A 14,753-nucleotide genomic window follows, 5' to 3' on the forward strand; every position below is an offset into this window, starting at 1 on the left:
AATACAGTCTTCCAAAAGTTCAGAGGCTTGGTCATTATATCACTTGTCCACTTCTTTCGTTTGACTATGTTGGCAGGTCTTAATAAGGGCTTCTGTCTAGCTGCTCTGCAACAATAACCCAATCAGTGGAGAATTCGTTGAACAGATTTCGGGCTTATCCCACCAATTTTGGCCACTTTTGCAGTCGTTAATCTGGAATCCATTTCGATGCTCCTCTTGACAGCCCTTTTTTCTTCTCCGATGGACCAGGATGACCCGGACGCTGCTCAGTTGTTTCCTTGCCATGTTTCCTGAACTGCATGATTATTCTGTTGACTGTCGAAAGCGTGATTCCCAAATTCTGCGAAATTTGCCACTGACTAGTTCCACCATCTGCTTGACCAACTATTCTTCCTCTAACAAAATCTGACAATTCGAGAGAACCTTGAGTTCTAGGCAAAAATTATCTTGTAGCACAAGATAATTAGTGTGCGGACCATTTTCATTTATATAGTGCTCTGTGAACACAAATTAGTTATCATAAATTAGTTATATGACGAAAAATTAGGTGTCTATTTACTTGTGACCACTCAGTGTACTTTAATGTGCAAAAAAAACATTCACAGAAGAATAGATCTAAAAATGTAAAATAAACTTTATAAAATATAATATGCCTGCAGTGTTATGGTGGAAACCATATTAAGAAAATAGTGTATATCAGTATAATTCTTTTGAAATGTTTCTTAATATTTCTACTTAATAACTAGAAGTACTTTTGAAGAATTGGCTTATCAGTCAAGATAAGGAATCATGAACTTGTTATACTACTTACTTAGTGATAAAGTGAAACCTCTTCAATTACCCACATTTCCATTCAAACTATTAGGATAATTGTTATACATTTCTTACCATAGCTTCTCAAAAAATGATTAAAAGTTACTAAAGGCTCATTCTTAATAGTCAAGATATCAAGATGAAAACTTAAGTGGACTTTTTTTTGACAGTCTTACACCATGACCTTGTTTAGTGTGAAAACAGTGTGCTAATTTGCAGATTATGACATTTCGTAAACTGAGTGATTTGTTTGAATATTTTTCAGTATCAGTTTTTCCAAAAATATACACATCTATTTAATTGAATTATTCTGAGAATGACAACTTAGAAACAGACCATTTTATTGCAGGTTCTTGGGATTTGGTTAGTAAAGCATGCCTGCCAAGTAATTCCCTAGACCCAGAGTGTCTGCCTTATTCTTATCACAGTGCTAGTCAATACTCTGCAAACACCCATAGTAAATGGACAAGAGTCAGTCTTCTGCTACCTGATAAAACATTTTCAAGGTAAAGTACTGTAACCAACAACCAAGTAATAACTTTATATCATATTTTTGTTTTCTACTCATATTTGTTGTGATTAATAAGGGATATGCAAGAGTATATAAGGTTTAAGCTTTGTAATATCAAAGATGGTCAAACATTATCCATTTAAAAGTATTAAGTATAGAGCTGGGTGATTTAATCTGTTACCTATGAGTAGTGATTACATTGATCAGTGTCATGTAAACAAATCGAATGATTGAAGTTATGATTAAATCAATTAATCAAAAGAAGTTTCCAGTTAATACTGTTTTCAGTTATTCCTACTGCCAACATTTTGTTTTTTTGCTTGCTTGTATATACCATGGTTTAAAGAACACTATACTAATCAGTTAATGAGGCAATTGATTAATCAATTAGAATATACCACTTCTTGCCCATCTCTAATCAAATGTGATGAAACGTCATAGTAAGATTAGAAATATATATAGAAATATTTCACCCATAATTTGCCTAAGTTTAATAAATTTTTGAGAAATTACTTCCATCATGAGCATTTTTAGAGATGTGCTGTGCATAGATTTTATCTCTATTATATTATGGGAGACATAATTATAAACATAGTAAAAATAACATTTAGGAGGCTGTTTACTTTAGATAATCTATGGACACAAAAAACTCAACAGTGCAGTTTAAATTATGAAAGAAGTGCACTTATTACTTATTATACACATAATATGAATTGAATTATAAATGTAAAAGTTTATGCAATTAATTATATTAATCAAGATAAGTACATACCTAATGTCAGTAATCAAAAGGTACATTATTTATTGCTTCTTCATTCCCATTCTTGATTCAGTTACAGTTCTCCATAAAGTTTAAGCTTATTTCAAAAGTCAATGATCAAGATCACAAAAAATTCACTCATTATATCATTTCCTTTCTGCAAAATTTGGTTGTTTGAAAACCCACATGTACTAGCTACGCATGAAGACCAAGAAGACCTCATAAATCAAGATAATAATTTCTCATCTTATTACAATTATTTATCATTTATGACTATCCCAATTTTATGTTCTGTTACTTTTCACATTAATCATTTCTGTATGAAATTTTATGTAGAAAAATTGATAATGTTAAAAACATTTCAAATATACAGTACAGAAGATTATTTAACACATATGTTTTATGTAATTTTATTGGATTTCAATGTTACATGTTTATTGAATAATTAGTCACCAAATGAGTGTATAGATACTAATGCAAGATTATTTTCTTTGTATGATATGAAAATGCACATCACCATAATCAGTTTAAATATGCACTCTGATGATTCTTATGATTGTATTTAATGTATTAAAATTTAAGATTTTTGGGAGATGAAAAGATCATCTATAAGATGATCATCATCAATAAGATGTAAGCAGTATTGAAGGTTTATTAGTAATCTTCTCATAAAGGGCTAGTGAAAATTTTGAAAGCTACTGTAAAAAAAGATGTGATAAGCTGTAGATTAATTAATCAGGAATTAAATATTTTTGGTGCTTGCACAATGTCAGTTTTCTATAATAGTTCAATATATTATACATCATAGATCCAATATCTTTCATCTTCTTTAGCTCTACACAATTCCGTTGGATTTTATCCACAAGTCGGCCATCACCTGACTGGGCCATCGATGATGTGTATATTGGTGAAAAGTGTCCAAATTTGTGTAATGGTCATGGATCTTGTGTTGATGGTAGTTGTGTATGTGATGATGGCTTTTCAGGTAATTGGGTAATCACTAACCATTTTGTAATCTTTGTATCCTTTTAATCTAGTAATGAATAACTATTTAACATTATCCTTGTTATGTGCTGTTTTGTAATCACTTTTTTGTATATGTTTTGTAATTGCATAATTTGATAATACTTGTCTACCTTTAGCATATTCTTGATAATATTGTTCCTTATTATTATTTGACTGTTATTTTCTTATGTATGTGCTTGGTTTTATAGTAGTGTGAGTTGTTAAAAAGTGCCTTACTAAAAGGTTAACTCCTTAGCTCAGTTGGTAAAGCACTTTCCTAACATGGTAGAGGTCCGGGTATGCAGGAGATGCAAAAATTAGATAACCACACTTTCATGGAAACAAATAATCAAAGATAGAAAAGTGAAACATACCAGCTTTGAGCTGCATCATTGCTACTCAGTGCAAAACATTAACTACATTGAAGAGAATTCTAAACATTTACCGAGATTCAAATAATAAGAACTATAAAAAAAAATGTGATATTATTATAATAAAACTTGTCAGATAATTATTACAATGTTAAAAAGCTTGGTGTAACAAAGAAAAATTTTTGAAGAAAGTTAATTTTTTGATAATCTCCACTTACTTTATTTACTAGTAATATTACACCTTAATACACCTTACATTCCTGTATTAAAATTTTGGAATGATCTGTAAACGAAAGTCTACTGTTCAAACTTTTATTTTTTAGCATATGTTCAAATTTTTTGCGATGTAGTTATGATTAGAAAATAATTAGTTTAAAAAAATGTATCTTGAGAGATTTTTTAATTTATAAATAATGCTTACATCTTCAAGACACCTGTTAAACAATACCTGTATGTGTGAATTCATGTAGATTTGTCGACTTTGTTGTTTTTTTTTCCAGGTGAAGATTGTCAGCCAATCAAAGCTGTCTTTGGAGCTCATGGGTTTCCATCCTTTCTCATGGATGACTTTGAGGAAGGTTTGAAATTAGATGTTTGGCTTTATATTGATGGGGGAAGACTAGGAAAAGAATGTGGTCCACTAGCTCCTCATGGCCATGGCCATCATTTGTACTTTGATGGGTGTGGGATACGTCAGGCTGTGACTCGAGAACTTGATGCAGCTTCAACCAGGTAAAATCCAATTTTGAGAAACCAGGCATGCTTAAATTTATTTCTTAGTATTAAACCAGGTTTAATCAAATCCAAAAGATCAAACAAAAGTGTTCTAGTGTCTTAGCTATCTAAAACCACTAACATACATAATGCTTATAAAAACGAACATAAAAAACAACTGCATTGTAATATATATTTATGCACAAAAATTATTGGTTTCATATTTATTTTAGAAATTTTACAAATCTAATATTTAAACAGAAAATTGTATTAAAAACTTAATGATCTGAACTTGTTTCTTTACTCAGTAAGATCATGTTTGTGTTACGTATTGGGAGTGCTGAAGAAACATCATCATGTCACATTAACCTTAAATCTCACACTGCAACAGACAAAGGAGTACTTCTACAGTATAGTGTGGACAACGGGGTCAACTGGCGTGTTATTGCATCTCATCTTCCAGAGGATTTTCTTCAGGTATTGCTTTTCAGCATGCTTTTATTCTGTTGTTTTTTTTTCTAAAATTTCAGTTCACTTGTTGATGCATCATAAGATTGCATTAAAACACTTTATCCAAATTGCTTCAATCTATTCAGCTGTATAATGGGTAACAGCAGGTAGCTGGGAAGAATGTGTCATCAGTTTCACATACTTGTGCTATTGATCCTATGTGCCATCTAGGCATGTCATGGTCTTAATATGATTCTGTTATCTATTATTTGCAAGCAAACTGTTTTGATCAGCACTATGCCAAAAGCTCTGTTGTTTCTTTGTTGTTAAATATGGTCCATTTTAAGCCAGCATTGACTCTTCTGTGGGAAATATTCAAATTAGCTCAAAAAAACTATTACTAATACTTTCTAGTCATCCAAAGTGTGATAATCTTCCATAATACAATAGTAAATGGTTATTAACAGTTATGCTACAAGTAACTTTCCTATTTCTCTTGTACTTAAGTTGAATTAGATACCAAAGTATAGGATGAAAATTCACCCAGATAACATTATAATTTTTGGAGGCTGTGATATTGTAACAAAAGTCACTTCTCATACCCTAAGGATTTTATACAATCAAGCTATATGTATTTCTTATTCTTGGAATATAATGTTTTTTGCATTTATCTTAAAACTTGACTTCCTTTCATCAAGACTTATTTTTTATTGTAATAAATCATCCTTTTTCAGGTTTAATTCTGTATCCATTGAAAAAACTTAAAGGTTGTTTAAATACACACAGGTAGAAAGACTGGGCTCAGACTAATCTGAACAAGTAACTTTATATGCAAATATTTACTTGTAGCATTTGCTTTGTACACTTTGTGTGCATTTAAAGCAAGAATGTATGAATTTTGAGACAAAATACCATAAAATAGTACAATTTACAAAAGTGGAAGAACAAAATTGGCCTTAATTATATAGAAATGGTGAAAATACAGAAGATTTTCGGGATATTTTAGAAAATTATTATCAGATTTGTGAGAAATTTTAACCAAAACAAAACAAAAATTACATCTCCCAAACAGCCAAGACGTCTTGTATACACCATTCCAGAAGAAGCTCGAGTGTATGGAACTAAGATTCGCTGGTGGCAGCCTGTTCATGATGGGCCAGGAACAGATCAATGGGTTCTTGATAACATAGAGATTGTTCAGTGAGTTGTATAGGTATTTTATAGATAAGTTTGCTCTTTAACTCAGAATTAATGCAAAGATTGTGAAGTAAGACAATAATTTTGTAAGTTTAATGCTAACATTTTTTCTTAAATATTTTTAAAGAACAAAATGGTTGTTGCAAGCTAATTTTTGTATTATAAAAATATCTCATTAAACCAAATATATAAATATGTATACACACAAAAAATTCCCATTAATATGTAATAATATCAATCTTTATATGCTAAAATAAAATAATTATCAGCAGCATACACACAATACATAACTAAAACATTGTTCATAATGAAAAAAAAGAAGATATTACAGAAAAATGCATTAAAAATATTAAATTTAGAAAATGTTTCACATATTGAAGCTCCTGCAGGTATACTCTAAGTGGTTAATACGTTTTCCAGGGTGGCAGTGGACTTCTTTTCTTCCAAACTGGTGACTTCACTTGTAGCCCAAGCCAATTTACACTTGGTAATGGCTAATTCTTTTATAGCCCAATAAAGTTCTCATCTAATTTGGTGTTTCCATTTTCCTTCTCCTGGTGTTGATCTTTTCCATACAGTGTTAAAACTCAGGCAGCAGTCAGTCTAGTAGCTTGGGCCTAACAATGATATCCCTGACACACCACTGACTTGAAATCAAACTATACTGGCATAGTGGTTGGGGTTTTGTTGTAAGCTCCTGGTTCCCTCATCAGCCAACAAGGGATGAGAAAGTTTATCAATGTGTTATATGTGCTTTTATGTACTAAACAACCACTGAATTTTGCAGTTTCATGGATTGAGTTGCTTAAGCACATGATAAGGTCCAGTTCAGTCAGATCTAAGTGGTTTATGTATTGCTCGTGCATACCAGAGCCATACCTAATCTCCTTACTCAAACTGATGTTCTTTCACCATCTTATCATATCTTTTCTTTCTCTTGGTCATTTTATTTTTTTATGTACAAACTTGTTTGAATCAGTAGGTATTCTTGGAACTCTGTGCCAAGTGGAGTTTTGTACATGAAATCTACTAGGACCATTATTTCTCTTTCAAACATTAACAGGTTTTGAGAACAGCATTACTGTTAACTTCCATTCAGAGTAAGCTTCCTACTTAGGTGAAAAATAAAAATAAACCTGATAATCAGTATAGCTAATTAAATATATTGTTTTTACGTTCTTACTCATAATGATTATAATACATTGTTTCATCAGTTGGGTACTGTTGCTGTTAATGATATTTTTGGCCAATAATATCTCACAATGTTCAATCAGCTTAGAAGATTAAGATTAGTTCTAAGTCCATATACTAAGCTAACAATGCAAAATAATCTCTATGATAAAAATGTAATAATTACAAATATTAAAAGTAGATACATTAAACCTATACTATTAGTGAAAGTAATATTAAAAAAAAGAACAAAATTTACCTTACTTACATATATAATATCACTGCTTTTATTTCAGTAGGATCTCTAGACAATTTGTCCCTACTCAATATATGTTCAATAAACTTTACAAGTGCCCACATGAGAGAGCATTTCTTTGACTTCAGTTTCAAATATGCTCGTCACAAAAGTTAAAATACCATGTTCTATGTACAGACTAAAACAAGTAACCAAACATCAAAATGTCATTACAATAAATTAGGCTATGCTTCTGCTAAAATCATGTAAAATGAGTTCGATCAACCACTTGAAAATCCACACAACTTCATTATACATTCCTTTCATATGATTACTCTGGCATCTATATGATGCTGGGTGTTGTTTTTGCTTTCTAGATAACCATATGTTTCAACAAGTACATCAGCAAATTCCATCAGTAATTTCATGAGTTTTGTGTACTGGTCCAAACTGAAATGGCCCAGCATGGCCAGGTGGTTACACTGGTAAATTAGGGATGGCTAGTGCAGATAGCCCTCGTGTAGTTTTGTGTAAAATTCAAAACAAACTAACGAACCAAACTGAAACTGTCAGGAGAATCATTGGCATATGACCTGAGATGTGCTAAAGCAACACTAGCTGCACTGCTAGTTTCAGTCACTTCTTCATCCACCATGCTACTGATCATTCAACAGTTATTGTTAATCTTTGTTTACAATAGTTCCAAACTTTTGCTGAAACATTTCTTGTTCTTGGAGAGTTAACTGTCCAAGCAAGCACAGCTGGTTCTTGAAAAGAAAACTGTGGGTCTTAGGTATTGCTTCTACCACAGCATCAGCAGATGTTGCAACCTGAGATTGTGTTTGAAAAATGCTTCTTGTATACTAAATGGAATTGTAATGACATCATTTATATGCACTTAAAACTGTGGTACATCTGGTTCATAGGTTGTACTTGCAGATAACTTATATAAGTCATCCAAAAGGTCCATAATAATAACTTGCATACTTAGTCATTGCAACAACAATGATGTATAGTCAAGCTTCTCTATTCACTGCAACTTTATCATCACTGGCAAGGGAAAATCTGTATTTATTGGCCAGAGTGGTGGATTTACATGACAGTGGTAAGCATGTGCATTCACCAACACATAACAAGTCATGCTTGGATCTACAGATGCTGAACCAAATACCTCATTTGAAGAAACAGTCGTACACAACTGTGTCCAGATCTGACTGAAGTTATGGACTACTCCCCCCCCCCCACCCCCACACACACACAAGCTTGTTGCTTATCACTTGGGCTGTTTATTAGTCATAAAATCTTGTGGCATTTTACATAGTTATAGCAAGCATTGTTACATTGTTGGTAGAGCAACTACAGCTGCCACTGCAGGCTTTTTCAGATCCTGTGACTTAGTTGAGGTTATTATCTTGTATCTTATTGTTACTGACACAGCTTCAGGTAAATACATAATGTTTCTTTCAAGTGGTATTGCGTGGACGTACCAAGGAAATCTATCCACAAACTTATTGACAATAATGTATATATCCGTTCGGTTGCTGTCATGCTATGTTATACTTTATGAGTTGAAGCAATGACACAACTCTTCTACAGCAGCTTTCCAGCTGCAGAGTTGATCTGGTTTCAAGTATTCCATGACATTACATGCTAGACCATTCAAGCTAAGCATCAAATGCTACATTATTTAGTCCTGAGTTCAAGAATTTTCAACAGCAACCTTGTAAAATTGCTTCACGAGACACCCTCTGCCTTAATTTGTTTCATCCCACTACATCCTGTTAGCCATGTTAGTATAGGCATGAACTCTGTCTATATAGCAGCTGAAATACCCATGTTTTTCTGAATATTCAAATTTTCCCATGTGCTCTCTTGATCATAATATTCTCATGGCAACCACATAATTGTTCAAATTTGCTTGAGCAAAAGGTTCATGTTGTTGCATGGTATCAACATTTACCTTCTCTTCACAGGAGGCCACTTGGTTGGTTCAGAGTATATTACACACTTGGTATGATATCTTGTTGTGTGACAGGGTCAGGTTTGCAGAAATCATCCACCTTCTACAGCTACGTTAAAGGTTATATTCAGCATGGGTCTCATTAGCACTGGATTCCAAATCTACATAGCTTGCTGTACAGGCAAACAATGGGTCTTAGTATGGCTGTTATTATTTACACTTTCATGGCAGTTTTGCATTGACATCCTTGGACTTGCTCTGCTTAAGAGCAATTGACATATGTGTTCCTGGGTAAACCAAGTTGCTCTTCAGTTATCATGGTACTGAAAATCTTTAGAATGCTTGCTGAAGTGTTGGCAAGCACTTACATTCAATGCAGGATTTCTCTGAATTATTCATTTTAACTTTCTTCCTATCTGTCCTACATTTTACAGGAATGCAGACATCTGTCAGGTAGTGTCTCACTTAGAAGACGAGAAAGAAATAACTTAGAAAAATCTAAGACACAGCTCAACTTGATTAAGGTAATTTGTAATATTTCAAAGGTTTGGGATGGAAGAAGTACATGGTTACTGGATCTTTTCATCAATGTTTTGAGGATCTAATACTTGGTAAGATAACTGTAGGTAGGATCTGTTGTAGGTGGAATGAAAGAAACAAAACACTCTGTGAAGGTGAACAAAATTCTACAACATATTTTTTTAGATAAGCAGATGATGAACTGGACAAAGGCTTCTTGTCTGCTGGAAAGGATTATTCCATTTTTAAAGAATTGATGAAGTCAAATAGTTTAAATAAAATGAATGAATAAACTGTGTTTAGAGGAAAAGTAAATAAAATAATCTTGGACATAAACTGAAAACTATTTAGATTATTAACTAAAAGAAAAAAGTATGTGTATCACTAGAAGGCTGAATGTTCAAAGAAAATGTTTTCAAGACTTCACAAGCAAGTACTGGCTCTATTTGTATAAGAAATGAATCTGGCTAAAATGCCAAACTGCTCTCATGATACAAATTTCCTTTTCAGCTAATCAATTTCATTAATAAAGCAGTCCCTCACACACACACACACACACATTATACTATATGATATAATACAATTATTCTATGAAGTAGATTCCTTGACCAAATCCTGATACAGAAAGTAACACCTAGGGTTGAATGAGCAAGTTGACTAGATTCACTTTTTTTTTATATGAACTGTATAGAAGAGTGAGATGTGCATACCACACTATTACATTACTACTTTAACTATATGGTATTAAGAATGTAGAAAAGACAATTTTTATAAAGTAATATGCTATAAACCTTGGCAGCAGTTTCATTTTCATATAACCATTCATTCTTCAACATAAGCCTTTATGTATTTAGCACTTGTTTCAAAACTGTGGAGGTTAATTTTTAGTATTTTTTTATGAAAATAATTTTGAAAACTGCTTATACTGGTAGTTGCTTCTGTTAATACTTCAGAAAAGCAATATAATGTTTTCATTAAATCAGTAATAGCTTCTTTCAGAAACATGATACACATTTACTGGACATTTGAGTTATTAGATTTTGAACACTAAAAAGAAAGCCTGAACATTCATAGCAGTTGTAAGTCCCTGTTTTTTATTAGGTCTAATTATCATTTACATTTCAAGACTTTAGTTACTCTTTTATCTTTTTCCAAATGTTGAATGTTGATTGTGAATTAATAAGTGTTAAACAATGTATTTTGAAAAACACAACTTATTTTATAGCTTTCACTTGAATTATGTCATTTTCTGTTTGTTATTGCCATAGAGCTTCACCGAATGATCGACAATATCGTCTTCTTCAGCAGAGCCATGGTGTGGGATCCCGATTTAAAAACCAACATTAACAATTAAAATATAAGTATGATGATTTTTCTTACAATCATCCTAAAATTGAAGATTGATCATTGCTTGAAGCAAATCCTGAATATGTATAAAGAAAATGCAGGGCACACATTTAGGATGTAGCTAACAGTATCATATTAAAAGCGGTGTCCTTTAATGTGTTCTTATTTTATGTATCTGATGTTATTTTATGAAAGTAAAAACTCAATAAAATTTTTTACCATAAGAGCAAGATTTTTGATATCTCATGAGCCACTACCTTACATTTGTGCAATAACAAAGTAGTTGGAAGAAAAGGAAAATATACTGATACCATCTATACAAAACATTATGCTAATAACAGTCAGCTCATTTAAGTTATTAACTCCTAATACTAAAATTAAAAGCCTAAAGTCTTATTACTTTTTTCTTTAAAAGATTTTTTCCACTGACACTTTCCAGGATAACTTTAAACTGAGAATTATATAAAATGTTAGTAAACTGTATATTAAAAATTCACACCGTAATTTCACAGACAGTATTATCATTTGGATTTTACAGTTAACTAATAAACTGACGATGAGGACTAGGATAGTTGTAGTTAAGACTTCTTCTGATGCAGTCCTCTTATCTCCCAATTCTATGAACAAGTTACGGACAAAAACATATTCTGAGTAGTTTTATCACTTACTAAAATAACCTTTCTTCAAAATATTTTACAGTTTACTTATTTTAGTAAATTTATAATAAATAATTGAAAATGGTTTTAATGTAAAGATAAGGCACTTAGACAAATCTTAGTTAATGTACAGATTTTTTGTTTATTATAATGTATTGAGATAATTCTATTTATTTCTTCTTGTTAGGAAAATCTGTAAATACATGTGACCAAAACATTTGTGAAAAATACACATTATATGAGGCATCTTCCACATATAATATATATTACACTTCAGTCAGTAAGTATGAGTTTAGATTAATAACTTCAGTGTAAGTTGATATGAAATAAGCATTGAGACAATCCTGCAACCACAGTTTAAGTGATAACTACAAAATATTTCCAACAGGCTAAAATCTGAAACTTTTTTTTTTTAACCACAAAGGATGATATTGTTAGGCTACCACTACATTTAGTCTTATACTTCTAGATTTTTCTTACATTAATTCCCCTGTTGGGTCAGTGGTACGTTTATGGTCTTACAATACTAAAATCCTGGGTTTGAGTTTGATTCCCTGCAATGGCCATAGCAGATAGCCCAAACAAAACACAAAATTAAAATACGTTTTTTTTGGAGGCTGTTTTAGACTGCAGATAATATATTTAAGTTTGAACAACTATCCTGTTGCTTACCACAATCACAACCTTCATAATGTATATCACGTTAAAAGCTTGCTCAGAAATCTGTAGATATTTAGTGGTAAAAATATCAGCTAGAAGCAACAACTTGATCCTAATATGTTTGTATTTTGTTCTATATTATTTTATTGTATATTAATTTAAGTTAATTTTAAGAAGGGTAAAAAACAACTTTAAAGAAATTTGTTACATCCCAACTCTTTCATGGCTGCCAAGTGATCATATATTACAGTTTGAGAACACCTGACTTGGTATATTTATTTAGTTATGAAAGAAGATATAGAATGGCAATTAACTTTTTATATATGTGATAAACTGTTTATGCACATGTTTCAAACAGTTAAGAGTTTGGTGCACATAAATATTTTATGTTTTTCATTTTATATTTATGACAAAGCTACTAAATTTATATTCCATTATCTCTAATTTTGAATTACTGACCACAGGGAAGGCAACCAATCAGCAGCAACCAACCATGCTGAAAGATTGACTGTCATTTTTATAGTGCAACCACAACTTAAAGTGTGGAGAATATATTGTGGTATCACATGGAAGTGAACATGATCTGCCATCTCTGAGATTCAGAGCTCTACACCAGGGCTAACCAACATCCTTGGGTTTTAGGGTATAGGTACCATATTGAATGATGTTTTTTATAATACTTTAGAATTGGGTGCTTAACTGCAGGAAGAACAACACTCAGCCACTACATATCAATGTACATGTAGATGACAGAAAGTATATATGTACTTAGAGCTGTACAGAATTCCGATTTATTGCTGTAGAAGAAAATATTTGTACTTATGGCAAAGCTATGAAAGCTAACTGCCACCATCCCTAATTTTGAACTACTAATCAAGATGAAATGCAGCCAATCAGCAGCACCATCAACCATCCATGCTGTCTCTCTTGTAATGCATGCAACTTTATGTGCAAAAATATTTTGAGGTATTGCATGGGTTTGAACCTAGCTCACCACCTCTGAAATCCATTCTTGTAGAAGAAAGAATTTCACAGTAAGTTGCAAGTGAAAATTTTTTTAATTTTGGCTACACTTTGGAAATTTTCAGAAAACATCAGTTGTGTTTTATTCTTAGTTTTGCCAATCACCATTCTATGTTGAAATTTGAATTATTGATCTCCCAGCTCTGACTTTATATTGTGTTTACTTGTTAACGAGTTAATAATTGTACTGGCTGCACTCACTAGAATATTTTTTGTGTGTGTTCTCTTGCAACATATTGCTATCATGGAGGATATCTGAGATCTAGATGTCAACCCTACTGTGGAGCTGGAGAACATTGTTAAAGCACAATTAACCATTGAGTATGTTAATGATAATGCACCTCTGTGCTTATATATTGATAGAGGTGGACTTACTTCTTCTATCTCCCATTTTCAAGACTATCTTATTTCAGAGGTTGAAATGTTGAAGGAGATGAATGGTAACTTGACTCTTGACTACTAGAGGATGTCCAAAGTAATTCAAAGGTAGGCAAACATTTGGTTCTTTCCTTTGGCATCTTTGATAACCAAAACAACTCTAAGTTATCTACCCTAGATACTGAGACCACAAAGTCCCAGAAATTTGGGGAAATGCCAGGAGATTAGACACCCTGAAATGAGATCTGGCTCACTACAACACCCACAATGGGACCACAGTTTGAAAACAAGATTTGAAACAACAATTCACTGAGCTACTAAGTAGAAAGATATATAATTTACCAAAGAGTGCATCCAAAAACACCAGCTGATGTTAAAAAAAGTCTATTTGATGAATTTACTGGTGGAAGTGGCTGCAGTAACATGAAAGGAGCATTTTGAAATCTCCATTACAACAATAATTCCATTGTTCTTGCTGATCCAAGATGTAGCAAAGAAACCTTTAACCAAAATTTAGTGCAATATGACTCAAAGGCAATTGCTCATTAGAGGCATCATCATCATCCAGCTCCAGCAACAATATGGATCACTTCCTAGGTTTTCATTTTAAGAGAAAAACGTCATGGAGAAAAGAATAGGGGAGAATTTGGTGCTTATTGAGGCCAAGGATGAACTAGTTGCTTAATCAATACAGACTGACCCAGGCCACTGAAGTAATCCTGAGAATGTCTTTTGAAGCAAAAAAAAACCACTGTATTTCTGAATGACATACTAATTGCCAAGATAATGTGCTAAAATTTAGCCTAAGGCAGGGGTTCCCAAACTTTGCCAACCAACAGACCCCCTTAAACTTCTTTACTGTATTGTCGGACCACCTCCTGTTAAAAATAGTATCATATACACATTTCATTACCTTTAATTTGGGATTTATATATACACCTGGAAAAAAGTTAAGCACCCCCAAATATTTTTCAGGATTGCTTA

General features: G+C 32.3%; 1 protein-coding gene across 1 annotated transcript in view; it reads left to right on the forward strand.

The window, feature by feature from the left end:
• Positions 1-11,278, forward strand: part of LOC106457203 (reelin-like) — a 134,478-nt gene extending 123,200 nt beyond the window's left edge. The window contains 6 exon segments of the mRNA XM_022383037.1: positions 1,163-1,319; positions 2,918-3,069; positions 3,961-4,192; positions 4,483-4,651; positions 5,697-5,824; positions 10,974-11,278. Coding sequence (XP_022238745.1) covers positions 1,163-1,319; positions 2,918-3,069; positions 3,961-4,192; positions 4,483-4,651; positions 5,697-5,824; positions 10,974-11,052 — 917 coding nt within the window. The 3' untranslated portion in view covers positions 11,053-11,278.
• The last annotated feature ends 3,475 nt before the right edge of the window (positions 11,279-14,753 follow it).

This window comes from Limulus polyphemus, unplaced genomic scaffold (assembly GCF_000517525.1).
Source record: "Limulus polyphemus unplaced genomic scaffold, Limulus_polyphemus-2.1.2 Scaffold302, whole genome shotgun sequence".
Taxonomy (NCBI): domain Eukaryota; kingdom Metazoa; phylum Arthropoda; class Merostomata; order Xiphosura; family Limulidae; genus Limulus; species Limulus polyphemus.